The following is a 26069-nucleotide window of genomic DNA, read 5'->3' as shown; positions in this document are numbered from 1 at the left end:
GAGCCAAGGGGCAGTGTGCCCAGGAAGCCGGGGCCGTGGTGACGTGTTTGTGAGGGGGCCGGTGGTCTGCTCCAGGGAGACTTTAGACTTTGGGGGGTGGAGGGAGATGATGGGGAAGAGGAGGATGGGGGCAGGTGGCGGAGGGCCTCGAGGGCCACGCGGCAAGTTGGCAGAACCTTCTTCCCGCGTGTGACCCGGCCCTGGTCCCCAGACCTCCTCCCGCTGGCCCTCGCAGGGCACAGGGTCCCGGGGCGTCCTCCTGTCCTGGCCGCCTGTGTGCGGGGGGCCTGAGCGAGGCCCCCCGGGCACAGGCCCTTCCAGAGCACAGACCTTGCCCTGTGTGCTTGCAGGAGCGTTTCGTGGTGCACGTCACAGACGTGCTGGCGGTGTCCATGATGCTGGGCATCACGGCCCAGGTGAAGGAGGCTGGTGTCGCCTGGGACAAAGGGGAGAAGAAGAGTAAGGACCCGAAACAGGCCCGACTCCGCTCGGGTCACGGGTGGGGACAGCAGGGTGGCAGCGGCCGCTTCCGCGGCTGCAGGCCGTCCCCCGAGGCCCAGCAGACCTGCTCCAGGAACCCTGGGGACCCGGGGGCTTCCTGGGGGCGGCTCCCAGAAGCTGCGCCCGCCTGGTCTCTGGTTGGGTCGCCTGCTCGCTCCAATTGCGGCCTCCCTCACTTCGAGCGTGCCCTGCGGCCAAGGACGGGAGGGGAGCGGGGCGGTGCTGGTGAACTGGGCCTGGTTTGGCTCGTCACGAACCCCGCCGGAAGCCTGGTGCAGACACCTTTCCGGTGATTCACTACCTTAGTGAGGTTGTGAAGAACTCAAGGGGTGACATCATTTGGAATTTGAGATCTCGTTGAAGTTTTCTTCCACGCGCTGGAGGCTCGTCCGGTGCTCCCTGCGGGTTCTCCCAGCCGCATCGGGGTGTCCCGTCCACCTCTGTGTCCCCTCCGTAATCCTTGGGGGGGTGCGGCTGGGATGCTCCGAGTGTCCCCCAGGCCCGCCTTGAACCCGGCCCCTCCAGCTGCCGTGCAGGCGGGCCGTAATCCCGCGTGTCCTTTTCAGACCTCGAGGTGCTGCGCTCCTTCCAGAACCAGATCGCCGCGATCCAGCGGGACGCCGTGTGGTGGCTGCACACCGTCGTCCCGTCCATCAGCAAGCTTGCCCCCAAGGACTACGTGCACTGGTACGGGCCCGGCTCGCTCCACTTGGACGACGCTCCGGAAAGCCCCGCAGCCCCTTCCCTGGACCCAGCCAACAGGAGCCAGCTGTCCCTTGAGCGGGGGACACGGGCTCGCCTGGGGGTGTCGGGGCTCAGGCGGAGCCTGCCGCCGTGAGGGCAGAGGCGGGGTCCTGTCTGGCCAGCCTCGCTGGGGGGCGGGGGCTGCGGGAGGCTCTGGAAGACGCCACGGGAGCATCCGCCTCGAGTGGGCAGCTTCCGCACCTGCGGGGGATGTGTCTTTCTGGGGCCTGGCGGGGTGGGGGGAGCTCGCCGGGCCCCCGCGGCCCGACCGCTCGTCTGTCCCCCACAGCCTGCACAAGGTGCTCTTCACGGAGCAGCCCGAGACCTACTACAAGTGGGACAACTGGCCACCTGAGAGCGACCGCAAGTGAGCATACCTGCTGTGTGTGCGGGGGGGGGGGGGGGGGGGGGCTGGGGGGGGGCGGTCGGCCCCAGGAGGACCACGCAGGCGGGGCCCCCTCGAGCACACCCTGTGCCTCGTCCCCTTCCGGATCCCCAGCCCCGGCGTGCTGTCCACTCCCAGGGGGCCAGCCGGCCACACTCCCCGGGTCAGTGTCACGGCCCCGTCTCCCCGGGTCCGGGGCCACCCTGCCCTGTGTGTCCCCCGTGCCCCAGCTGTCTTCACCACTGGGCCCCCGCTGCCCCGTCGGCTTGCTCGTCCCCTACCTCCCGTGCCCTGTGCTCTCCTCGGGCCGCACTTCAGCGGGTGGTGGGCAGTGCCCTATGTGTTTGTGCCACCGGGGGCGAGGCGCCTTCTCCCATTCTTCCCTGGCGTGGCCGGGCCTCGCCCACAGGGGCCTCCGGAGCGAGGGGACAGGGGAGGGGGTGGCTGCCCGCTTCCCTGTCCAGCCGAGCCTCGGAGCTGGGGCTTTTCCTTCCTGTGGGCACGTGCAGCCCCCGCCGAGCCCACCCCTGCCTGCTCTGCCCGCAGCTTTTTCCTCCGCCTCTGCTCGGAGGTGCCCATCCTGGAGGACACACTGATGCGGATCCTGGTCATCGGGCTGTCCCGGGACCTCCCGCTCGGGCCCGCGGACGCCATGGAGCTTGCCGACCACCTGGTGAGGCGGGCCGCAGCCGTGCAGGCCGACGGTGAGGGTCCCCGCAAACTCTGTCCGGGCCCCCCCTCGGTGGCGGCCTCCACCGCCCCGCTCGGGCGGGCCTGCCTCCACGGTTGCAGCCAGGCATCCGCTCCTCCCCGTGGCCCCGGGCTCGCCGGACCCCACTGGTCTCTGGAGTCGGGGATCGGGCAGAAGGTTTGCGCCTTCCGTGGCGACGTGCCGCGTGCTGCTTCTGGAGCTGCCCTGGGACCTGCACACGTTGTCCGTGTGATGAACCGAGGCCCCGTGCAGGCCGCCACCGCGGTCCCACAACCCCGCTCGCGAGGCGGGCGCCCCTCTCGCTGCCGCCGGGCCGGCGTCTGACCCTGGGTGTGGCGGGCAGGCCCACGGTGCCCAGGGCGCCCGCGTCAGCCCCCGCCCGCCCTCGGCTTCTGGAGAGCTAGCCCCCGTCCGTGGGCTGTCTGTCCGTGGCCCAAACCCCGTGCCTCGGTGGCGCACCACCACATCCCCCCACCGCCCCCGGCACGCGGACGGGCTCCTGAACCTGTGCGTGGCTCTCGCGTTTCAGATGTGGAGGTGCTGAAGGTGGAGAGGATCCAGCTGATCGACGCGGTCCTGAACCTGTGCACGTACCACCACCCCGAGAACATTCAGCTGCCCCCTGGGTACGGCGCCCCCCCCCAGCCGGGCTCCCGTCCGCCGCCCCCCTGCGCCGGGGGGCGCAGACGCCCGTGAGGCTGCACTGCCCCGAGCGGCCCCTGCCTCCCTGCCTCCCTGCCCGCGCCTGCGCCCCGGGGACGTGCTCCCCTGCTCTGTCCGTGTTGCTCTGTGCTCGGCACGGACGCTCCCGCCCTGTTTGCTGACGCGCCTGCTCTTCTGTGTTTTCTCACGTGTCTTCTCGAGGGATCGTCCGCGTGTGTTTCAGCTGCTTCGTGTTGCTGACGCGTTGGTTTTAGTAAATTCCCGGGATGGGCCGCCATCGCCACAGGCCGGGCGTAGAACAGCTTTGGCCCCTAAAAGCCCGTACCCGGGAGCCGTCCCTGCCCCACCCCACGCTGCCTTAGGCAGCCACTGATCTGCCCTCTGTCCCCGTGGCTGTGACTCTGGGGACGCGTCACGTAAACAGATGCACACGTCGTGACCTTGTGCGTCCCGCCTCTGTTACCGGGCAGCGCGTTTTCGAGGTTCACCCGTGTCGTGACGCTTAACCTGGGAGGCGCTGCTTCGGGTGGACGCCGCATCGTGTTCACCACCGTCGGGCGGTGGGCTCGCGGGTTCTCCCCGACCGCTGCGAACGTGCCCGCCACGTTCCTACCCGAGTGTTCGTGCAGACGCGTGTTTCCGGTTCTCTTCCTGGGGGCTGCCTTACCTTTCCGGGGAGCTGCCAGGCCTCGCGGATCTCCGTTGCCGGCAGCCTTGCCCGCGGGCTGTGGTCCCGCCGTGTCCTCGCCGAGCTGTCGGCCGGCGCACGGTGGCACCGGGAGGTGGTGTAGATCCGCGCTTCCCCGACCACCCGGGGCGCCGAGCCTCTTGGTGCGCTCGTTGGCCGTTTGCACGTTTTGTCCGGAGAGGGGTTACTCGGGTTCCTTGTCCGTTATTGGGTGTTTGAATTTTTGTTGTTGGGTCTTAGGAGTTCTTTACATATCGTGGACCTAGACCCTGAACAGGTGACCTGCAGGTGGTTTTTCCTGTTCACACCGTCAGCAGTGTCCTTGGAGACACTAGGAGACGGTGGCTTTTAATTCGGGGAAGGTCTAGCTCGTCTGGTTTTGTTCGTTTTTTTGTACTCTTGTGTCATTTCTTTTTGTTGGTAACTTTATTTTGAGACAGAGAGTAAGAGACTGTGGGGGGGGGGGGGGGAAGCAGAAAGGGAGACAGAGAACCCCGAGTAGGCTCCACACGGTCAGCACAGAGCCCGGAGCGGGGCTCGAACTCCCAAACCGTGAGATCGTGACCTGAGCCCAAGTCAAGAGCCGGAGGCTTCACCGACTTGAGCCACCCAGGCGCCCCTTGCGTGTCATTTCTCATCCAGGATCGGGAAGATGTGCTCTGTTTCCCGGTTTCAGGTCTTGAACGTAGGCCTTGGATCCTCTGAGTTGGTTTTGTGCGTGGAGGGAGGCAGGGTCGAACCCCGTTCCGCTGTGGGTGGATGTGCACGCGTGGTGGGCCTGGGGCCTCAGCTCTGTCCCGCACAGGGATGCCCCGATGACGTGGCCCCGCGTGTCGCTCTGCTGCCACGTGGGCTTGGAGCCCTTCCCAGGAAACCGTTGCCCCACCCGGGGTCACAGGCCTTTCCTGTGTGTTCTCCTAAGAACTTCCAGGTTTTAGCTCATAACGCTCAGGTCTGCGACCGTTCTGAGCTGATGGCAGTGTGGTGTCAGCGACGGGTCCGACTCCCCGCTCTTTCACCAGGACGGCCAGCGGTCCCGGCGCCGTTTCTCGAAAAGACTGTCCGTTCTCCCGTTGAAGGTTTGGTCGCCCTTGTCGACGATCGGGTGACCACAGATGTGTGGGCTCTCCCACGCGTTCAGGCGGTCTGTGTGTCTGCCCGTGTCGGTAACACCCTGTCATCGTTCCCGTGGGTTGTGCTGAGGCTTGACATTGGGAAGTGGGACTCTTGCCGCTGTTCTTCCTCAAGACTCGTGGCTGTTTTGGGCCCTCGTATTTCCGTGTGAATTTGCAGGGCAGCTTGTCCGTTGTCAGAGAAGAGCCATCCGGGATTTTGGTGGGTGTTGCTTTGAACAGGTAGATGACGTCGGGGAGCATGGCCACGCTGACAGCGTCTGGTCCACAGACGTGGGACGTCTTGAGTATCTTTCTGTTGCCGATGTTATCGGTCGCACGTGGGATTCGCTTCTTTGTGTCTTGGGGTGCTGGTGCGCCCTGCTTCCCGACCTGATCGCTGTCCATCTCCCCGAGTCGGCTTCTCGGATCTGCTTCTTTCTTAACGACGATTGTGCCGTTGCGTCACCTGGAACGTTCTGTCCTGTTACTTGAAAGAACCGTAGTTTAGTCGTAAGTGTGTCGTAAGCATGACGTTTCAGTCACAACGACGACTTCACGGTCTGTTCAGTTGGAGACCAGGGTTGTTTCTGGCTCTCTGGTGGACACAAGACGAATGCTAACTAACACTGAGCTTTGCCGTCGCGACTGCCCTCGTCCCCACGCTGTAGACGGGATGCCGGGACTCGGCGATGCGCGGGACCTGTCCAGGGGCTCGGGGCTCCCGGCAGCGTGGTGGTGGTCACAGTGCCCTTCCCGGGGATGCCGGTGTGGCGGGAGGACCAGGCCCGGGGGTTTGCGATCTTTCGTTTCCTCGCCGGTCAGTCAGGAGGTCGTCTCCGGGCCGTTCCACCCTGGGCAGGACCCATTGCCGTCACCGCCTTGCACGGCCGAGAGCGAGCCGTGGGTGTCCTTGCGTTTCAGGTACCAGCCCCCGAACCTGGCCATCTCGACCCTCTACTGGAAGGCGTGGCCCCTCCTGCTGGTTGTCGCGGCCTTCAACCCAGAGAACATCGGTGAGCCTCCCCTCCCTGGCGGGCTCGCGGTCGTCCCAGCCGGCTGTTGCTCTTTGTTCCTGTCGGGGCGTCGTGCTGGGGACCTGCAGCAGAGCCAGGCCGGGATCCAGGCGGGGCAGCGGGGCTGTGGGCTGGCCGCCACCTGCCCTCCTCTTGCTCCCTAGGCCTGGCCGCCTGGGAGGAGTACCCCACGCTGAAGATGCTCATGGAAATGGTGATGACCAAGTAAGTGGGCTCGCGCACCGCTGGGGCCAGGGCCCCGTCTGCGGGCCGCTGGGAAGCGGAGCCGATCCCGGAACCCCGACTCGCTCCGAAGCATGTCCCCTGTTGCACGGCCACTCGGGTTTCCTTCTCTTGCGGGCTTGAGTTTCCGAGTCCGGGCCCGCGAGCGTTAGCATCCCCTCCCTGCCGTGGGCTGAGGAGGGAGTAGGATTGAGGCGGGGCCTTGGCGGCCGAGGTTCTCCAGTGACGGCAGCGGGGGCAGGCCAGCTGACGGCTGGTGGCACACCAGGAGCCGGTGGGGGTGTGTGGAGACAAGGGACGCGGTGGGCCAGGTGGTTTAACTGTTGCAGACGTGAACACGGCCCAGGGTCAGCTTGGGTGACCACCGTGTACGCACCATGGTACGCGGTGACCAGGTGTGTGTGGCCCATTCTGAGGGGTTGTCCTGTGGCCGGTGCGGGGGCCCCAGGGACAGATTTGCCGCGAACGGCCATCACAGGTGGTGGGTTTGAGCTCAGCACGTGTGACAGCAGGCAGCTCGTGTATCTCAGAAAAGCCGCAGGTGCCTGTGGGAGCAGCCGGTCCACCTGCGATGCCCGTGGGCTGGAGACGCCTGCCCGTGGGGAGGGGATCTGGCGCAGGGTGAGCAGGTGTCCAGGATTCTGACACCCGCTGGGCCTGATTCTGGAGGTGGCCGGTGTGCTGTCCCGTGGAAGGAGAGCGGGTGGCCGGCGTGGGGGCTCCCTCCCAGAGGCCAGACCTGGCGGCGTTGCCGATGGCCCGGCCAGGCTCTCTGATGCGCTTGGTGGCCAAGGTCGTGCACAGGGCGGGGGCCTCGTGAGCACCCGCGACCTTCTCTGTGCGCTGTCTGGTGGCCGCGAGCCTCAGATGGGCAGGGCTCCGGGTTCTTCCTGTCTGGTCCTCAGTAACTACTCCTACCCGCCGTGCACGCTGACGGACGAGGAGACCCGGACGGAGATGATCAATCGGGAGCTGCAGACCTCCCAGCGGGAGAAGCAGGAGATCCTGGCGTTCGAGGGCCATCTGGCAGCCGCGTCCACCAAGCAGACCATCACCGAGAACAGCAGCCTTCTCCTGTCTCAGCTCACCAGCCTGGACCCTCAGTATGTCGCACCCGGGTCCCCAGGGTGGGGGCGAGGCCAGTGGAGCAGCTCCTGGGCCTCTGCGTGGCGCCGGGCCCTGGAAACGCCCTGGAAACGCTGAACGCGCTCAGCGGCTGGGGGCGGGGCAGAGGGCCTGTCTGGCCCTCGAGGCGAGGCTGCTGTTGGGCGGGGAGGGAGGTTGCCGCCCTTGCTCCCGGGTGCCGCGCCAGTGGCTCCCTGACACGCTCGCGTCCTCGGGGACCTTCAGGGGACCCCCTCGGAGGCCTCCCCCCCACATCCTGGATCAAGTGAAAGGCCTCAACCAGTCCCTGCGCCTCGGGCACCTGCTGTGTCGGAGCCGAAGCCCGGACTTTCTCCTCAACATCATCCAGAGGCAGGCGAGTTCCCCGCGGCCTTGGGGTGGGGGGTCGGGGTGGGGGGAGGGGGAGGGGGCCGGGACCGCGGCTCCGGGCTAAGTGAGGCCAGAGCCGGAAGGGGGCGCCCCGGGACACGGGGGCCGCCCCGGGACGGGTCCCCTCCGCGTGAGGCGGCTGCCCGCACAGCCGCCGGGAACCACGGCCTCGGGAGGGTGGGGGCCGGCGGACGGGCCGCCGGGGGCGCCGCTGAGTGTGTCCGTGGCCCCGGCCAGGCCTCGTCGCAGTCCATGCCCTGGCTGGCCGACCTGGTGCAGTCGAGCGAGGGCTCCCTGGACGTGCTGCCGGTGCAGTGCCTGTGTGAGTTCCTGCTGCACGACGCTGCCGACGACGCCACGTCCGGGGAGGAGGAGGAGGAGGGCGAGAGCAAGGAGCAGAAGGCCAGGAAGCGTCAGGTCGGTGCCCCCGAGCGCCCCCAGGCCCACCGCGGCCCCGCGCACGGCCGCGCGGGCCCCTGAACGGCCCCCCTCGCCCCCGCAGAGGCAGCAGAAGCAGCGGCAGCTGCTGGGCCGCCTGCAGGACCTACTCCTGGGCCCCAAGGCCGACGAGCAGACCACGTGCGAGGTGCTGGACTACTTCCTGCGGCGCCTCGGCTCTCCCCAGGTGGCCTCCAGGGTGCTGGCCATGAAGGTGCGGCACGGGGGGGGGCCGGTCTGCTCCGCCCCTGCTCCCTGGCGCGGCTTTGTCCCTGGCGCCCCGGCCGGCCGGCGTCTCACTCGCCTAGGCTGCGGCTTAGCCGGTTTCGCGTCGAAAGGGTGGCGGTGGTGAGGTCGGGAGAGGCAGACCCTGTGTCCCGCTGGCCCGTGATCCCTCCCCGGGCGCCGACGTGAGCTCCCGGGAGAGACTTAGTGACGGAGTAGCGGTCTCGCCGCCTCTTGCGAGGTGTCGCACGACTTTCCAGAGATGCGGCTCCAGCTGCGGCCTTCTCGTCGGTTCGGGCGTCTCTGACGGGACGCGGTGTCTTTGCCAGCCAGGCCAGTCCCGCCCCCGGGGGCTTTGAGGGAGCGTGTCCGGCCCACACACGCGTCTGTTCGCAGGGCTTGTCCCTGGTGCTGTCGGAGGGCAGTCTGCGGGACGGGGAGGAGAAGGAGCCCCCGATGGAGGAGGACTCGGGGGACACAGAGACGCTGCAGGGCTACCAGTGGCTGCTCCGGGACCTGCCCCGGCTGCCCCTGTTCGACAGCGTCCGGACCTCCACCGCCCTGGCGCTTCAGCAGGTACGGGTGCCGGGACGCTGCCGGGCGGCTGAGGGGCGGCAGTGGCACGAGCGGGAACGGGTGCTGCCCCGCGAACGAGCTCACGCGACCACCCCTCCCCCAGGCCATCCACATGGAGACCGACCCGCAGACCATCAGCGCCTACCTGGTCTACCTGTCCCAACACACGCCTGTGGAGGAGCAGGGCCAGCACAGCGACCTGGCCCTGGTGAGGGGGTGGGACGGGGCCCTGCACCTGGAGGTCGCGGGGCGGGGGGCGGCACAGCCACCCGGGCCGGGGTGGGGGGTGGGGGCCGCTGCAGGAGCCCAGCCTGCTTCCCAGGGCTCTTCTGCCCAGAGCAGGTGTCAAGGGTGTGAGGGTTCAGGTGTGTTTGCGGCCAGAGCGGCCGTGGTGCTCATCGAGGCCTGGCCGTGTCCCTTTGTCCCCAGGCCGCTGATGCCCGGGCCGTGCAGATGGGGTTTGCCTGCCCACCCACCCCCCCCCCCAACCACCCCCCAGGGAGCACTCGCTCAGGGAGGGAGGACGGGGTGCCGGGCCAGCCCGTCTGTGTTCTTCTGTGTTCTTCTTCCCTGCAGGGAGGGTGGTGGCCCAGGGTACTGGCGTTTCCTCCTCCCCTGCCCTTTCTGGAGGGCCTTCTTCTGACCTTGCTGTCCTGTCCGCCCACTCTGGCTCCGACCTCGGGCGGCTCCCGTGGGCCCGGTGCTCTGTGGGATGAATGGGTGCAGGGAGCAAGGGCACGGGCGGGCAGCTAGGGGTCCCTGGAGGCGGGGTTCTCCCCACGTGTGGGTTCGTCGTCGAGGGGCCAGCCTGGGGACCGCTCGTGGCCTGTGTGCTGCAGGAAGTTCACGCTCCCGCCCAGGGCTGGTGTCAGCGTTTCCCCCTCTTTCCCTCCCCGCCCCCCCCCCCCCCCCACCCTGCTCGGAGCAGGAGCACGGCGGGTGGTGACGTCCGTGACGTCTGGGTCGCCGTCCGGGCCGGTGGGCGTCTGCCTCGCTTCCGTCCCGCCCTGCCGTTCCCGGCCCTGCCTGGTGGTTTCGTCCCTGTGTGTGCACGCGGGCCCCTCCCTCTGCTGGTCCCGGCGACCCCGGCCCCGGCCCCGGCCGGCACGAGGCTGCGTGGGCTCGCGCGATGCGGCCTCGCGGTGGGCTGGCGTGGCGGCGACGAGAGACGGCGGGGCCGGCCCGCGAGGCCCTCTGACGGCCGTGCTCCCCGCCCCCAGGATGTGGCGCGGCTGGTCGTGGAACGCTCCACCATCATGTCCCACCTGTTCTCCAAGCGCTCCTGCAGCGCCGAGTCGGACGCCGTGCTGGCGGCCCTGCTCTCCATCTTCTCCCGCTACGTGCGGCGCATGCGCAAGAGCAAGGAGGGGGAGGAGGTGTACAGCTGGGTAAGGCTGGCGGCCCCCTCCCCGGGCCCCCCCCACCCCCCCCCGCGGCCCCCCACCGCCCAGCCAGCCGCCTCCTCTCCTGCAGTCGGAGTCACAGGACCAGGTCTTCCTGCGCTGGACCGGCGGGGAGACGGCCACGATGCACATCCTGGTGGTCCACGCCATGGTCATACTCCTGACGCTGGGGCCGCCCCGCGGTGAGTGGCCTGCGGGGGGGCGGCTCCCGGCCTCCCTGCCTTGCTCCTCGTGCCCCTGAGCCCCAGCCCCGCCGGGCAGGGTCGCGCAGAGGTGGGGGGGAACACCGCTGCCCCCGCCGGGGGCTCTGGGCGGGGGTCCCCGCAGGGTGAAGAAGACGGGACCGTCTCGCTGACCCAGAGTTTCGGGGAGAGCGCTCCGGAGCCCCCGCGTGGCGGGAGGTCTCCTGAGCCGTCGAGCCCCTCGGATTAAGAAGCCCGGATCCCTGGCGCGTCCTCGCCACCCCGGCCCGTGGCCTTGCGTCATCAGGACGTGATGCCCGTCTGTGTGTCCAGGCCTTCGCGGCCCAGCCAGGGAAGCCCGCGGTTCCGGCCAGCTTCCGCGGACTGTTCTGGCGCGTCATCGCGTGTGGGCGTGGAGGGCGGGGACGGGGCCCCTTGCTGGGGTCAGTGCCGTGTGGGCTCTGCTGGGAAGGCGGCCCCTGTCAGGAGGGCAGGAGTGTGTGAGCCTTGGGCAGGGAAGGGAGGCTGGCCCTGTGTCAGCCCAGGGGCGTCTGCGGGGCCTGGGGGCGGGAGGGGGGCGGGAGCCCAGGGACAGCGCCGGCCGAGTCTCACACAGCCCCCTGCGGCAGACCGGCCGGCCTCGTGGTACAGCCCGCGCCCTCAGCTGGAACGGGGTCGCGGAGATCGTGGGGTTAGACCAAGGAGGGGCGGGCACGGCGCGCAGGCCGCCCCTCCCGTCCCTCCGCAGCCTCCGTTCCCACTTGGGGCTCTTCCGGCCCTGGCCTCCTGCCCTGGCGGGGGGCGGGGGGAGGGGTCTCACCGCGGAGCTCGGGGTGGCCCTGCCGAACCGTCACGCTGCTCGCCACGTCGTCTCTCCCGAAGCCGGGGACGGCGAGTTCCAGGCGCTGCTGGACATCTGGTTCCCGGAGAAGCAGCCTCTGCCCACGGCCTTCCTGGTGGACACGTCGGAGGAGGCGCTGCTGCTGCCCGACTGGCTCAAGCTGCGCATGATCCGCTCCGAGGTTCCTCGCCTGGTGGACGCGGGTACGGGCGGGCCGGCCGGGCCCGGGGGTCTGTCGCCGGGGTGGCCCGGCCCCCCCGCTGTGGCACGCCGGGGAGAAGGCCTTGGCCTCCGAGGCTCGGGGCGTTCGTCACTCAGCGGGTGCCCACGGGGCTCCTGGTGTGGCTGGAGCTGTGCTGGGCTTTGGGGCGGGCGCCACGCTGCCCCTGGCCGCCAGCCCCTCACAGTCGGGCGGGGAGGCCAAGGCCTCTCTGGAAGCAGGCGGTGCCAGAGGACAGAGGGAAAGCGGCCCGGGGGTTTCGAGGGGAGCGGGAAGGGCCGGGTCCTCGGCGCTGGGCGGCCTGCTGGAGGCTGTTCCCAGACGAGGCCACAGACGAGGCCAGCGCGGCGTCTGGCAGGGAGCGCCGGGCAGGTGGAGGACAGCCTGGGAGGCGGTTCAGTGCGTAGCGGGGCGAGTCTGTGACGCGCAGGGAAGGACACGCTGTAAGGGGCCGCAGGGAGCCAGGGATGGTTGTAGAGGGCTCAGGGGTGAGGGGAGGGGGCGCAGGGCCGGCACAGTGCCCCGGGTGGCGAGCTGCGGAAGCCGTTGGTGAGCCTCCTCGTGGGGAGAGGCTGGGGCTTCAGGAAAGACCCCGCGGGCCGGGGTGCCGAGCAGGAGGGGCACCGAGCGAGCGTCCCTCTCAGCCTTGCAGGACCTGGAGCCCCAGCAGCTGCTGCTGTTCGTGCAGTCCTTCGGCATCCCTGTGTCCAGCATGAGCAAGCTGCTCCAGTACCTGGACCAGGCGGTGGCCCACGACCCCCAGACGCTAGAGCAGAACATCATGGACAAGAGTGAGAGCCAGGGACCCCCCCCCCCCACCACCACCGTGTGCGACACACCCCGGCCGACCGAGCATTAGGGGGCGGCTCCGGGGCGGGGCGGTACTCCCGGCAGGAGGTCCGGCCTGGAGCCCAGCCGCCCTGTCCCAGCACGGCCCGGGTGACAGCGCCTTCCGGGGTTGGAGGCGGGAGACGCTGCGGGGTGCACTCGGCCCCAGCAGGCCCTTCGTGAAACGTCCCGCGGCTCAGCTCTGGGAAGCTCGGGCCTCGGGAAGCTGGGGCGTTGGGCGGGGGGAGGCGCTTGCTCCCGCGGGCGCGGGGACGTAACCTGGCTGCTGGCTCCCAGATTACATGGCTCACCTGGTGGAGGTTCAGCACGAGAGAGGAGCGTCCGGAGGCCAGACCTTCCATTCCCTGCTCACGGCCTCCCTGCCTCCCCGACGAGGTACTGCCCGACCCCGACCCACACCCCAGCACGCGGACCCGGGGCAGGCTCGTCCCGGGCGGGTATCCGACATCCCGCCTGAAGGCCCTGCTCCTCCCGGGCCTCCGCAGGCCTGAGTGAGGCGGGGGGCGCAGGGGATGTGGGGGGCGAGGGCCCCTCCACAGGGCCCGCTCTCGGGTGCCGGGCCCACGCTGGACGCCAGCTGGGAAGAGTCATCCGCTGAAGCCTCTTCCCCTTTCCGTGCAGACAGCGCCGAGGCACCGAAACCCAAAAGCAGCCCGGAGCAGCCTTCGGGCCAGGGGCGGACCCGGGCTGTGACCCAGGTGCAGGTGCTCGGCCCCGAGGACGACTTGGCCAGCACAGTCCTGCAGGTACCGCCACCGCCTGGGACGGTCTCTCCAGAAGCGGGGCGCCCCGGGCTGCCCAGTCCTTCCTCCCGCCCGGAGAGAGGGCCGCTACCCCAGAGCCCACACCCAGATGGGGAGGGCTCCCCGGAGCCAGCCCCCCGGGTCAGAACCGCGCCTCCCTCCCCGGCGCTAGACGACCCTAGCCCAGCCGCTTGGCTTCCCGGCCGGAACGGAGCTGGAAAACCTACCTCAGGCGGGTTGTCTGGCGTGTTCCACTTGAGACTGGCTCCGGGGGTCCGAGCTCTGAGGGCCGCCTTGCCGTGCTGCGCGTGGGCATCGCTCGTGCTGTGCAATTTCGCCCGCCGGAGCGGACGCCTCTCCAGGGCCGCGCACCGTCGTCTGCGCTCAGAACGGTCCTGGGAGCGCTCGCTCCCTGGCCGCCGCCGCCGTCGTGCTTCCTGCCCCCAGGGCTTTCCCCGTTGCGGACACGTGTGTGCACGGCGAGCCCCGCAAGCCCGGGGCCTCCGTGCCGTGTTCTCGCCTCCCCGCATGGCGACGTTCCTGCGGAAGGCTCGCGTCTTCCTGCGCGCGCAGGCACACGCGCTCTCTCTCTCTCTCGAGCCGGCTGCTTCCGCTCTCCCCCACCGGCCTGCCCTGACGCTCCCCCCTTCCCTCTGTCCAGATCTTCCCGCTGAGCCCGGGCCCGCGGTGGCAGAGCTCCAGCGCCCGCCCCGTCGCCCTCGCGCTGCAGCAGGCCCTGGGCCAGGAGCTGGCGCAACTCCGCCAGGGGAGCCCCGAGCTGTCCGGCGTCACGGTGCGCCTCCTGCAGGCCGTCGCCACCCTGCTCGGCTCCCCGCACGGCGGGGCCCTGGTGATGTCCATGCACCGGAACCACTTCCTCGCCTGCCCTCTGCTGCGCCAGATCTCCCAGTACCAGGTGGGCGCGTGTGCGGCAGAGGCCTGGCCCACGGGGAGTCACGCGGGAGGGTTGCTGCACGTGTTCCGGGGCCCGGGGCCTCGGCCTTGAGTCCACCCTGAGTCCCGGGCCTTCCGCAGAGCTGGCCCCGGCCTCGCCCACCGGCTGCCCTCACGCTGTCCCTGGCCTCGCCCACCGGCTGCCCTCACGCTGTCCCTGTGCGGGCCTTCGTCCTCGGCTTCCCAGGGCAGGGAGGGAGCTGGTGGCTGCAGAGCCGGGCGTAGAGCCCCGCGTCTGTTCGGGGAGGCGCCCCAGTAAGCCGGGGGCGGGGGGGGGGGTTACCGGTCCGCGTCTGTCACCCCGACTCGGTGACCCTGCCGAACTCGCTCATCTGCCCGCGTCCGCGCGTGCTGTCACTCGTGTGTGCGCCCGTGGGGCGTTTCCTCTTCCTCCCCGAGCCGCAGCCGGGCCGGTTGCAGACGGGAGAATGGCTCGCCGGCTGTGCGGTTTGGAAGGGTCGGAGGTCCCGCCTCTGAGCTGCGGGTCCCCCCCCCCCCCACAGCGCCGTGTGCCACAGGACACCGGCTTCTCGTCGCTCTTCCTCAAAGTGCTCGTGCAGATGCTGCAGTGGCTGGACGGCCCCGCCGGGGAGGGCGGACCCCTGCAGGCCCAGCTCAAGCTGTTCGCCGCCCAGTACTCGGCCCGCCGCAGGATCAGCGATGGTGAGGGCCTCGGGCTTGCTGCCCCTCCCCCGGGGGGCAGTGGGGAGGGCCCAGTCCGTTTGGGGGTGTCAGCCGTTGGGCTGTGTGGGCCCTGCGTGGGCGTCAGGGTGGACGTGGCCCGGGGATTGGAAGACTGGGGCTGTGGGGAACAAAGCGGGAGCCTTAGCGGGAAGTGGAGAGGGGGGGGGGAGCCGGGGAGGCAGGCAGGCTGGGGAGCGGGGACGGGGGCCCGGGCCAGACCCCGGGTCACACGCGCGCTTCCCTGCAGCACGGAGCGGGCTCCTGCGCCTCGCCGAGGCCTTGGCGTTCCGCGGGGACTCGGAGGTGGTCAATTCTACTGTCCGGGCCGTGGTCGCCACCCTCAGGTCGGGGGAGAAGTATGGTGTGGAGCCCGAGCTTGTCGGCAAAGGTAACTCGGGGCCGGGCGCCATGAGGACCCCCAGCCTGGCTGCCGAGCCCAGAGGTCCCTCTCCTAGGTGCCCCCCAAATGGGGCCTGTGGCCAGGAACGGCGGTCTGCCGGAAGGCTCCTCCCCTGGCCGAATAGCCCTGGCCTGTCTGTCCCAGAGTCAGGTGGCCCCGGGGCCCGCCGGTGCCCGTCCCCGGAGCTGGAGTGACGCGGAACACGCTCTTTTTCCCCGCAGTCCTCCGGGGCCTGATTGAGGCGGGGTCGCCCCACCTGGAGGAGCTGCTGGCCGCCCTCTTTGCCACCGCGTCCCCGACCTGGAGGCCCGTGGCCGTGCTCAGCTCCCTGCTGCTGCAGGAGAAGGAGCCCCCGGCCCCGGGGGAGCCCGAGGCCGACAGCTGCAGGTGGGCTGGGGGCGCTGGGAGGGCTGTGGCCTGCCCGCGCCACCCCCCACCTCCCCCCACCTCCCCCCACCCCCGCCCCAGGCCAGCCGTCTCTGACCCGGCCCCGCATTCCCTTCAGCCCGGAGACCGTGCAGCTGGGACCCTGCTCCGGGCTCCTGGTCGACTGGCTGGAGCTGCTGGACCCTGAGGTGATCAGCAGTTGTCCCGACCTACAGCAGAGGCTGCTGTTCTCCCGGAGCAAGGTGGGCTGCGCACGGACCCGGGCCGGCCCCCGCACGGACCGGCTTTCCCTCGGTCCCGGCGGAAGCCCAGGCCTGACCCTCGTCGGCCAGGGGTCGGGGGGTGCCCCGTCCCCCGTGAGCAGTGACTGCGGCGGTCAGGCCGGGTTGCTGGGGCGGGCGGGCCAGAGTGGGACCGGCAGCGCGTGGCCCAGGGGCTCGTGCAGGGACGGGAGGCACCGCTGGCGAGCCTCGTGGAGGGCGGAGCCCGGCCTCCCGCCCGGGATGGGTCCCCAAGGAGGCTGTGGGGCCTTGCGGGGCGGGGGCGGGGAGTCTCAGCGGTGATCACACCCTCCTCCGTCCCCGAGCCTCCCGAGGTGCTCCTGCGGCCCGTGGCGGTCTCTGGACCAGCTTCCGAGGTTCTGGAGCAGGAGATGGGGATTTGGGCTTTGTCGTTCCCGTTCGCGCTCACCGTCCCCAGGAAGCTGGTCCGGGCCAGCACGTGTTCTGGCTGTGGCGACTCCGGCCGGACCCCACGTGGCCGGGACTGCCTCCCAGGCGGGGGCTCCGGGTCTCGCTGGGAACGGCCTCCTCCCTCTGCTTCCCGGCGGCTCGAGTGGGGCGTCGTCTGCTGACCCTACTCGGCAGAGGACGCCTGGCCGGTCAGCCCAGGTGTCCTTCCTCCGCAGGGCAAAGGTCATCCGGGCCCCCAGGTGCCGTCTTTCCGACCCTACCTGCTCGCCCTCCTCACCCACCAGTCCAGCTGGTCCACGTTGCACCAGTGTATCCGTATCCTGCTGGGCAAGAACCGGGAGCAGAGGTGTGCGTGCCCCCCCCCCCCCACACCCTCCCCTGAGGGCCAGGCAGCGTGGGGGCGGCATTGAGGGGCCTCTGGACGTCTGATCCCGTGCTCCCCGCCCCGCCTGGCTTCTTTGGGTGCCTGGGGCTCTTACCCGGAAGGGGGCCCTGCGGTGGGTCTCACCACCCTCGGGATACAGACACCCTCCCCCCGCCGTCCAAGTTTCCCTGCCCTGGGCGTCCAGCAGGGCAGACGGCCAACAGACAGAACGTCCTCTCCTCGGAGGGTGTCCGTCCACGCCACGTGCAGGGGTTCCAGGTGCCGGGGGTGGGCAGGGCCGTTGGTTCCGCTGGTGTGAGATGCGGGGAGGTCAGCTGAGGCGGGGTGGCCCTTACCTAGAGGGCTCGTCGGGAGAGACGTCCGTGGTGCACAGCTTCCACCGCCGGTCACGTCCTGCCCTTCGTTCTCTTGTCGCGACGGTGGTTTGCGTTCTGCGCCTGGAAACCGAGCCAGAGCTGCTGCGCCCTTGCAGGTTCGACCCTTCGGCGTCGCTGGACTTCCTGTGGGCCTGCATCCACGTGCCGCGGATCTGGCAGGGAAGGGACCAGCGCACCCCTCAGGCAGGTGTCGGGTGGGGCGAGGCCCGCGCCAGCGCCTCCGCTCCGGCCTGGCGCTGACGGGCGGTCGCCGGTTGCAGAAGCGGCGGGAGGAGCTGGCGCTGCGGGTCCGGGCGCCGGAACTCGTCGGCCTGGCGGAGCTGATCCTGGCGGAGGCGGAGGCCAGAAGCCAGGACGGGGACGCCGCCGCCTGCAGTCTGCTCCAGGCCCGGCTGCCCCTGTTGCTCCGCTGCTGTCGCGGGGACGACGCGAGCATCAGGACGGTGACGGCGCACCTGACCGGCTGCATCCAGCAGTGGGGCGACAGGTGAGCGGGCCCCCCTCCCCGGCCGCGGCACCCGAGGCTGCCGCCCGCGGAGCCCCGTGCGCCCAGCAGCCGCGCCTCGGTCTCTTACAGCGTGCCGGGCAGGCGCTGCCGGGACCTGCTGGTGCAGCTGTACCTGCAGTGGCCAGAGCTGCGGGCGCCCGTGCCCGAGGCCCTGCTGCACAGTGGAGGCGCCACGGGCAGCAGCACCTGCAAGGTGAGCGGGGCGGGGGCGGGGGCGGGGGGCGGGGGCGAGCCCCGGCGGCGGTGAGTGCTGAAAGCCTGCCTCGAGCGGGACGCTCCTTCGGGCCCCCGGAGACCCTCCCCGGAGCCTCTGTCCGTGGAGCGGCGACGCACGCTGCTCGTGGGCCACCTCGCACTCCGCGTGGTCCCGAAAAGCGGGTGTGCTTGGCGTGCGCGGATGGCTCGCTCCTTCCTTGGCCGTGGGGTCGTCCGCCGCGTGGCCGGACCCGCCCGCTCATGCCCCCCGCCCACCGTGGGCCCGGGGACCGTCACGCGGCACGGCCCGTGTGCGGTGCTTGCCTCCGCTGCCTTGGGCAGATACGGGGCCGGGGCCCAGGCATCCGGGAGGCCTCCCGCCCCTGCCTCCGTGGTGGGATCTGTCACCTTCCCTGTTTTCAGCACAACGTAGGGAAATTGGTTCTTTCTAACCCTGTTGCGTTCGCTTTTTCGTACGTGTCGCTTTGCAGAGTTGAGATCGTGTTTTACGCACCGTGTTGCTTTTTTATCTCAACGTACCACTTTGGCGTTTAGCCGAGGGTGTCTGTCTTACGTGGAGGGTGACTGAATTCCGTGTGCGAGGCTGTCTGGAAGCTTTGGCTCCGGCCTGTTTGACGTGGCCCCAGAAAGCACAGGGGGACAGCTTTCCCGGGTCCGCTGCATGGCCGGGGCCGGGTGTGGGCCTTCTGCGGGTGGCCCCTGGCCCTCACCCCGCCATCCCCTCAGCTGGACGGCCTCATCCACCGCGTCATCACCCTCCTGGCAGACACCAGCGACTCAAGGTCGTCAGAGAACAGGGTGGCCGACGCTAACATGGCCTGCCGGAAGCTGGCCGTGGCCCACCCCATCCTGCTGCTCAGGTACGGGCGCCCCGCTGCGCTCTGGGGGCCCCGGCAGGGCGTCTGGTGGCTCCTCGCGTCCTGCCTGCGCTCGGGTGGTTTAAGAGCGGGCTCTGCATCTGGAAGCTGCCGGGCCTCGTGGCCCAGTGGCGGCCGTTGGCTTCTTCCTGACTGAGCGGAGTCTGAGTTGGGAGGGCCTGGGCACAGCCCCGGAGGCCGGGTCGGGACACACGGCACCTCGTAGACCTAGAACCCAGTGGGACGGTCAGGGTGGCCAGTTCGGCCCCTCAGGGCGTGCCCCGGAGCTTGTTAGGACGGGCGGGTTTCCTGTGGGGTCGAGCGGCCACCCACGAGCACCCTTCGTCGCCCCCAGGCACCTGCCCATGATCGCCGCGCTCCTGCACGGCCGCACCCACCTCAACTTCCAGGAGTTCCGGCAGCAGAACCACCTGACCTTCTTCCTGCACGTGCTGGGGGTCCTGGAGCTGCTGCAGCCGCAGGTGTTCCAGAGCGAGCACCAGGGGGCGCTGTGGGACTGTCTGCGCTCCTTCGTCCGCCTGCTTCTGGTGGGTCTGCCGCCAGCTTGGGCCCCCTGCCTCTCACCGCCGGGCGGTGGGGCTCCCCCCGGGGCGGTGGGGCTCCCCCGGGCCAGGCCCGTGTGCCCTTGTTCCTCCTCTGCCCACTGGCACCCCCACGGCTCCCACCACCCTCCGCCCGCTTCTGCCCTCACAACCTGGCCAGGCCTGACCTGCCTCCGTCCCCTTCCGCCTGAGGCTGTCGGGTGAGGGCTTCCTGGGGCCTGTGGGAGGGCAGGGCTGGCCCGCACCACCGCAGCAAGGGCAGGGCCAGGCCCCCTACCCGGTGGTTTCTGCCCCCCACCCTGGGCACCAGCTCCCTGCTTCTCGTGCGCCTGGGGACACAGCTCGTGTTCTGCAGCCGGGGCTCAGCACAGCCCTCTCTGCGGCCTTGCTGCCTTGCTGGGGTCTGTCGTCCATCTGCTTTCACGCTCCAGCTAGCCGTCTGCCTGTCCACGCTGGCAGTTCACGAACGGCAAGGCCGTTTTGGAGACTTTAGCGTGGCGGCCGGCAGGCGGTGGCGTTGCTGGCGTCTGGGGGTCCGTCCTGAGGCCTCCAGGGCAGGTGTGGCGGGCAGGGTGGGGGCGCCGCAGCTGTGAGCACCCAGCTTCCGCTTTGCAGAGCTACAGAAAGTCGTCCCGCCACCTGGCGCCCTTCATCCACAAGTTCGTGCACTTCACCCACAAGTACGTGACCTGCAACGCCCCGGCGGCCGTGTCCTTCCTGCAGAAACACGCGGACGCGCTGCAGTGAGTGTGTGTGTGTGTGTGTGTGTGTGTCCGGCCTGCACAGGCTCCGGCAGGTGAGGGTCCAGCCCAGCCGGAGGGAAGGCTGTGGGAGGGCAGTCAGTGCTCGGGTCGGGGCGGGGGGGACGGGAGAGGGCGCGGGGGGGTCCCTGAGGCAGGGTGGTGGCCGGGAATGGACGCTGCCTGAGGGTTGGAGCCCGGTGTGGGGAGGGGGTGGGGGGTGGGGGGTGAGGGCTCGGGCCGAGTCCCACTTCTGTTCTGAACCCGCTTCCGGAAGCTCCTTGCCTCCTCCCACACCCGCCCATCCCGCCCCTGTGGCGTCTTCCTCACGGAGAACCTGTGTCCTCCCCAGCGACCTGTCCTTCGACAGCAGCGATCTGGTGGCTCTCAAGTCCCTCCTCGCAGGGCTGAGCCTGCCCAGTAGGGACGGCAGAGCCGACCGGGGCCTGGACGAGGAGGGCGAGGGTGAGTGGGCCCCGCAGGGGCGCTGCCGGGAAGGGGCTGGGGCTACGGGGCGTACAGGGGCAGCTGTGAGGGAGCGGGCGGGCCCCGTGCCCCTGGCAGAGTCCGTCGCTGGGCTCTGAGCGCTCGTGCTGGCCCCAATTCCGCCAAATCATTTGGTGGAGTTTGTAGAAACCTCTGCCGTGGGGCCCGTGCATGCCTTTATTGGGCGCCCGCTGGGTGCCAGGGCTGCGGCGGGGCGGGTCGCCACTCTAGTCTTGAGGTCACGCTCAGGCAGGTGCAGAGAAAACCCGCACTGGGTGTGGCAGGTGGCGGGTCGGGCCGGAAAGTGCCGTCTCCCGGACAGCTCCCAGTGGGCTCGCTGCCCCCCCGTTGAGTGGGTGCCCGCTGTGTCCCAGGCAGCGTGCTCACCCCGGGGCAGCGGCTGCAGCCTCCACCGTCCCGTGGGATTCCGCGGGTGCTTGGTAGGGACGGCCCCGCTTACGCACAGGGTCCGGAGCCATGGCGATGAGCGCCGGCAGGCCTCGCCTCCAGGCGGGTGGGTGCTCCCGGCCCGGGTGGCTCTGTTTCCGGCCTGAAGGCACCGACTTCCCGGCTTCCAGATGAGAGCTCGGCCGGCTCCCTGCCCCTGGTCAGCGTGTCGCTCTCCACCCCTCTGACCGCAGCGGAGATGGCCCCCTACATGAAGAGGCTCTCCCGGGGCCAGGCCGTGGAGGGTGAGTTTGGGAGCCTGGCTCCTGCAGACCGGGGCGGCCCTGTGGCGGGCAGGGGGCACCCATCGTGGCCCCGTGGTGCCCTGGGTCTGATGGGACACCCGGCCATCCAGAGGCGCGGGGTCCTTGCCGGAGGGGGGAGCCGGGCTCTTTCCTCAGGGGCTTGAGGCAGGGATGGGCCCCCCTGCCGGCGGCCTCACAGGCTGCGGACGCGGTGGAGAGCGGGGACCCCGGAGCCGAGCGGCACCCGCGGGCGGCAGGCCTGACGGGCCGGCGGGGAGCAGAGGGGCTGGGCGGCCGCAGCGGCTCGGGCTCCCGGGCACGCTGTGGGGCGGGTGTGTGTCTGGGCATCAGCCGACCGGAGCAGAGCGGGGTGTGAGGGGCTGGCCGCCACCTGGCAGCAGGAGTGTCTCGGGACGGCCGGCGACGGGCAGTGGGGACGGCGGTCCCAGTGCAGATCCATGGCCTCCTCCCTCTGCCGGACGAGGGTCGGGGGTGGCGGGGGCACGGTACTTCTGGATGCTTCCTTGTCAACGGCGCCTACAGCGTGGGGTCGTTGGCCTGAGGGAACTGGGAGCCGGGTGCTCTTCACCCCGAGGCGCTGGGGGCCTCCCAAGCTCACCAGGCACCAAGGGTGGTGTGGAAGGTTCCAGAGGGCACTGGTGCTAGCGTTCTGTTAGGCTGCACCGCGTCTGGAACACCACAGCTCTCTCTGTTGGAACCTGTGCAGAGACCAGACCGGGGACCGGCCAGGGTCCTGGTGGTGTCCTTGCTCGGCCCCTGCCCGGCAGGCGGGATGGGGGACGGTGCGGGCTGGGGCTCCTGCCTCTGGGCTGCGTGGGCACACAGAGGTCCCGGCCCGGGTCCAGCAGCCGAGGCCTGGCCCTCACGTGCTCCCTCTGCCCACCTTAGATCTGTTGGAAGTTCTGAGCGACATAGATGAGATGTCTCGGCGGAGACCGGAGATTCTGGGCTTTTTCTCGGTGAGGGAGCTGAGGGCCCGGTCAGCCTTCTGTCAGAAGCGGGCCGCCGCGGGGACGGGGGTGTGAGCCTGGCCCTGCCCCAGGTGCTCCCAGGGAGCGGGGAGCCCAGCCTCGCTCTGGGAACCTATGGCCGGCCGGCCGACGCTTCCCACCTCGTGTTACGAGGCCGTGGGGGTGGGGGCTTGGGGAGCAGGGTCCCCTGCCGACCCTCGCTGCTGTCGCTGTCCTGAGGCCGATGGCCGAGAGCCTGGGGAGTGGCGGTCCGAGCTCCCGTCACGCCCCCACCCCTGCAGACCAGTCTACAGCGGCTGATGAGCTCTGCCGAGGAGCCGTGTCGCCACCTGGCCTTCGGCCTGGCCCTGCGCTCCATCCAGAACAACCCCAGGTGAGCCCCGGGCCTGCCCTGACCCTGCTGGCCGAGGGAGTCCCGGGCCAGACTCTCGGGGGTCAGTTAACCCCTCCGGGGCCTGGCCGCGGGCTCCAGGGTGGTCTTGGGCGCAGGGGGGAGGCGTCTGTCTGAGCGCGTGTCTTTGCAGCATCGCGGCGGACTTCTTGCCCACGTTCATGTACTGCCTGGGCAGCCGGGACTTTGAGGTGGTGCAGACGGCCCTCAGGAACCTGCCAGAATACACCCTCCTCTGCCAGGGTGAGTCCCGACCCGGCCCACGGGGAAGCGGGCGCTCTGCTTCCCACAGCCCGCTGCCCGTCGGGACCCTGACGTCCGTCCTGTGCCGCCCACAGAGCACGCGGCCGTGTTGCTGCACCGGGCCTTCCTGGTGGGCATGTACGGTCAGATGGACACCAGCGTCCAGATCTCCGAGGCCCTGAGGATCCTGCACATGGAGGCGGTGATGTGAGCCCGCGCGGGGGCCCGTCTGCTGGCCGCCCGGTGGTTCCGGGTCAGGGAGGGCGCCGAGCCAGCGCCGGGCCCGTCAGGGGCAGCGTCCAGAGCCCACGGCCCCGCACAGGAGGATGCCGCCGCCCCGGCGAGCCTCGGAGAGGGGCTGGATTTAAATAAAACGTTGTGAATTACCTGAGTGTCGGCTGCCTGGTGCTCGCTTCCCTTGAGACGCCTGCGGGTTGAGCCGGGCGGGGAGGGGGAGCCCGCCCGCCCCCTGGCCCACCTGCCACAGCCCCTGCTCCCTGCTGTCCTGCTCCACCTGTCCGGCCCTGAGCACTTCTGTCGGGTAGGAGCCCCTGGGCCGAGACTGGTCCCCTCGCTCCCCAGAGGGGCCACAGGCCCAGGACCCTTGGCTGAGGGCACCAGTGCTGGAAGCCGGTGCCGGCCGAGCCGCCTTGAGCGTCCCCACCCGCGAGTGTCCCCCCCCCCCCCCGGGGAGCTGTGGGTGCTAGGCTGGGCGCCCTGCCCGAGAACGTGGCCCCAGGGGCGCTGAGGGGCAGGGGCAGCGCCCCATAAAGCCGGCCCCACCCCCTTCATGCTTCTCAGCAGCACAGATACCGCCCCGCCTTACCCCTACCGGCTCCGGCTCCCCACCCCTCACCCCCTAGCAGGCTCCCCTGCCCGCTTGTGCTCCGCTGGGGCCACCAGGGGGCGCCGTGGCTAACAAACTGACCCCAAAGCTGCTGGGCTGGGATCAAGGAGGCGGGAGGCAGACGTCCAGGCCGAACCTCCGCCCCAGGAGGGAGACTAGCCCTGGGGAGTGGGAGAGTCGCCTCCTTGCCCCGGAAGCCCCTGTGCCCCAGCCTGGCCTCGCTTCACCCAGCGGACAGCGGCAGTGCCCCTCCCGGTGTGGAGAAGGCTGGCGTCCCGCCCCTTCTCCCGAGCCCCTTCCCGGAACCCTTGCTCCCAGCCCCCAGCCTCCCTGGTCCCAAGCTCCCGGAAGTTAGCATCCCAGCCCCCACCCAGTGCAGCCCTGAGACCCCAGAAGGGCGGCCTCCGAGGCGGCACCCCTCCCCCCACCCCGACCGGAGAGGACGGGCGTTCCGGCTGCTGGGACCCTCATGACCAGAGAGCCCGGTCAACAGCGTGTGACCCGGAGCCCCCGCAGGAGGGTGGGACTCTCCCCTGTCAGAACCGCGGCACCAGGGTGTGCGAGGGACCCCAGGAGGCAGAGGAGGCTCTCGGGGGCAGTCTCTGGGCCCCCTCCCTGCCCAGTCTCACCAACCTCAGGGCCTAAGGTCAAGGCCCCCGAGGGAGATCAGGTCCCCTGATCCGCCTGGGCTGCCTCGCCTCCTGGTTCTCTCAACGGAACAGCAGCGTCGGCGGGTTCTGAAACCTCCCGGTGGAGAAGCGCGGGAGGCAGGGGCTCCAGCAGCCGCGAGATCCCACCCTTGTCCCCCAGCGTGGCAAAGACCGAGGGTCCCCGCATGGGAGTGGGCGGGCAGGCCGGGCGTGCGCAGTGGCCGTGGAGGTGGGGCTGCAGGGGGCCTGGGCACGCCTGCAGGGCCCGTAGGGGACGGCGGGCTTCGAATCAGGTGTGCAGTTTCCACCATCACACGGAAGGTGCTGCTGAGATGCTGGCTGTTACCTTCGGCACCGGTCTCCCCTCACCCGCCAGGAAACTGAGGCACAGGGGTGGGTGACGGGCCAGGTCTCTGGTGGGGCCCCGGCTGGGCTGAGGGAGTGCTGGGGGCTCAAGGGCGGAGTCGGCGCCCCGACCCTGGCCGCACCGCCCGTGGGGCCCCTGGAGTGTGGAGGCGGACGGAGGCCAGGCCTGCGCCCCGGTGCGGGGGTTGGGGTACCCCCAGCCCACGGCCGTGCGGGGCAAGTGCTCCAGGGAGTGGAGGTGTGGGGGCCGAGTCACCTGCCTGCTGGGCCCCACCCCCAAGCTCCGGGCCCGAGTGGGCGGGGCTTTGTCAGCACAGGCTTAGTGAGACCCCTGAGCTCAGCCCAGGTAGGACCTCCGGGTCCTGCGCCCCCTCCCCCGGGTCAGCACCGCTGGGCTTGGGGCCTGCTTGCCGCCTGTCCCTCCACGATGGCAGGGCTGTGGCAAAGCCCCACGGGCCGCCTGTGTGCCCCTCCCCACCCCGCAAACCCGGGCTCCCCGCGGGGGTCCCCTCACGCCCGCGCGCGCTCAGTAGCCAGAGGCCCCCCAAAGGCTGGACCGGGTTTGGGGAAGGGGATCCTTGGGTGTCAGGGAGGTGGCGGGGGGGACAGTCCTGGGCCTCTCTGGGCCTCAGTTTGTCTCTAGCTGACGGGCTGCAGAAACCCAGCAAGAAAATGGAGGCTACCTGAGCGGAGGTGTCCCACGTGAAACACGTGGTGGCGGGGACAGGCGACAGGGCATCTGCCCCCCGGTGAGGGGATCCTCCCGGCGTCCCTGTGACTGCTGGCCAGCGTCCAGGGGGCTGGTACCAGGCACCGTGACTGGGTGACTCCAGTGGGGGCACCCGTGGGGCGGACGGTCCCGGCCCTTGCACACGCCAGGCTTTTCCACGTCCCCTGGGGACGGTACCGGCCACAGAGGCGGCGTGGGGGCCTGGCGTCCACTGCGTGGGCCTGAGCCTGTGTTCACGGCACTGTCTCCAGTGGCCGCACTGCAGACTTGGGACACCCGAGCCGAGGTCCGGCAGGTGCAGGTGTGGAATCCACGCAGGGGGGCGGGAAGTGGGGGCGGGGCCTGTGGTCCCTGCCCGTCTGTTCTGGGATCAGTGAGGGCCAGCGCTGAGCCCGGTAGTGAGCTCCCCGTTGCAGGGGCCAGTGTGGCCCGGACAGCTCTGGGAGTCCAGCCCCAGACTCTCGGCCCCCTTCAGTCTAGGAGAGAGGATGCTGTGCAAAGGCCGGGCTGGCTGCAAGGGCTGCTGGTCACTGGGCTTCCTAAGGCAGGTGGGAAGGGGTGGGGCCGGGTGAGGCGTTGCCATGGTGATGGTTTCAGGTGCTTCCCCAACAGCTTCCAAACAAAACACCTGGTTTCATTTTCAGTCCCGGGAAGGGGCGGGCCCTGACCCACAAACACGCCCTCGTCCTGCAGGCCAGGGGCAGAGAGGCGCGGGCAGCCCAGATCTCTCCCCACGAGGCTCCCCGGGGCCCGTGCCCCTGTGTTTCCCCGGGGAGGGCTGGCTTATGCCCCCATTTCGCAGATGAGGGCCATGAGGCCCACGCAGGGCAGATCCGCTCCTGTCGAGGGTCAGAATCATCTCTCCTATTTCCTT

The 26069-nt window shown here is 70.1% G+C and overlaps 1 protein-coding gene across 1 annotated transcript in view; it reads left to right on the top strand.

The window, feature by feature from the left end:
• INTS1 (integrator complex subunit 1) overlaps positions 1-22988 on the top strand; it is a 29589-nt gene extending 6601 nt beyond the window's left edge. Inside the window, exons 11-47 of the mRNA XM_081791648.1 lie at positions 351-459; positions 1068-1188; positions 1535-1612; positions 2177-2334; positions 2872-2968; positions 5730-5821; positions 5986-6046; positions 6970-7167; positions 7415-7544; positions 7796-7975; positions 8061-8210; positions 8618-8797; positions 8901-9005; positions 10018-10185; positions 10271-10382; positions 11265-11426; positions 12088-12234; positions 12569-12667; positions 12914-13038; positions 13697-13951; positions 14493-14652; positions 14921-15061; positions 15295-15460; positions 15579-15702; positions 16368-16498; positions 17010-17097; positions 17175-17401; positions 17492-17615; positions 18365-18498; positions 18851-19043; positions 19674-19801; positions 20151-20263; positions 20863-20976; positions 21886-21956; positions 22250-22341; positions 22493-22602; positions 22698-22988. Of these exons, the coding sequence (XP_081647774.1) occupies positions 351-459; positions 1068-1188; positions 1535-1612; positions 2177-2334; positions 2872-2968; positions 5730-5821; positions 5986-6046; positions 6970-7167; positions 7415-7544; positions 7796-7975; positions 8061-8210; positions 8618-8797; positions 8901-9005; positions 10018-10185; positions 10271-10382; positions 11265-11426; positions 12088-12234; positions 12569-12667; positions 12914-13038; positions 13697-13951; positions 14493-14652; positions 14921-15061; positions 15295-15460; positions 15579-15702; positions 16368-16498; positions 17010-17097; positions 17175-17401; positions 17492-17615; positions 18365-18498; positions 18851-19043; positions 19674-19801; positions 20151-20263; positions 20863-20976; positions 21886-21956; positions 22250-22341; positions 22493-22602; positions 22698-22813 (4959 nt within the window). The 3' untranslated portion in view covers positions 22814-22988. The remainder of the gene's footprint in view (positions 1-350; positions 460-1067; positions 1189-1534; positions 1613-2176; positions 2335-2871; positions 2969-5729; positions 5822-5985; positions 6047-6969; positions 7168-7414; positions 7545-7795; positions 7976-8060; positions 8211-8617; positions 8798-8900; positions 9006-10017; positions 10186-10270; positions 10383-11264; positions 11427-12087; positions 12235-12568; positions 12668-12913; positions 13039-13696; positions 13952-14492; positions 14653-14920; positions 15062-15294; positions 15461-15578; positions 15703-16367; positions 16499-17009; positions 17098-17174; positions 17402-17491; positions 17616-18364; positions 18499-18850; positions 19044-19673; positions 19802-20150; positions 20264-20862; positions 20977-21885; positions 21957-22249; positions 22342-22492; positions 22603-22697) is intronic.
• The last annotated feature ends 3081 nt before the right edge of the window (positions 22989-26069 follow it).

This window comes from Panthera onca, chromosome E3, assembly GCF_046562875.1.
Source record: "Panthera onca isolate mPanOnc1 chromosome E3, mPanOnc1 haplotype 2, whole genome shotgun sequence".
In the NCBI taxonomy this organism is placed as follows: domain Eukaryota; kingdom Metazoa; phylum Chordata; class Mammalia; order Carnivora; family Felidae; genus Panthera; species Panthera onca.
Note: the sequence above shows the minus strand (reverse complement) of the source record. Positions and strands in the feature narration are given on the sequence as shown.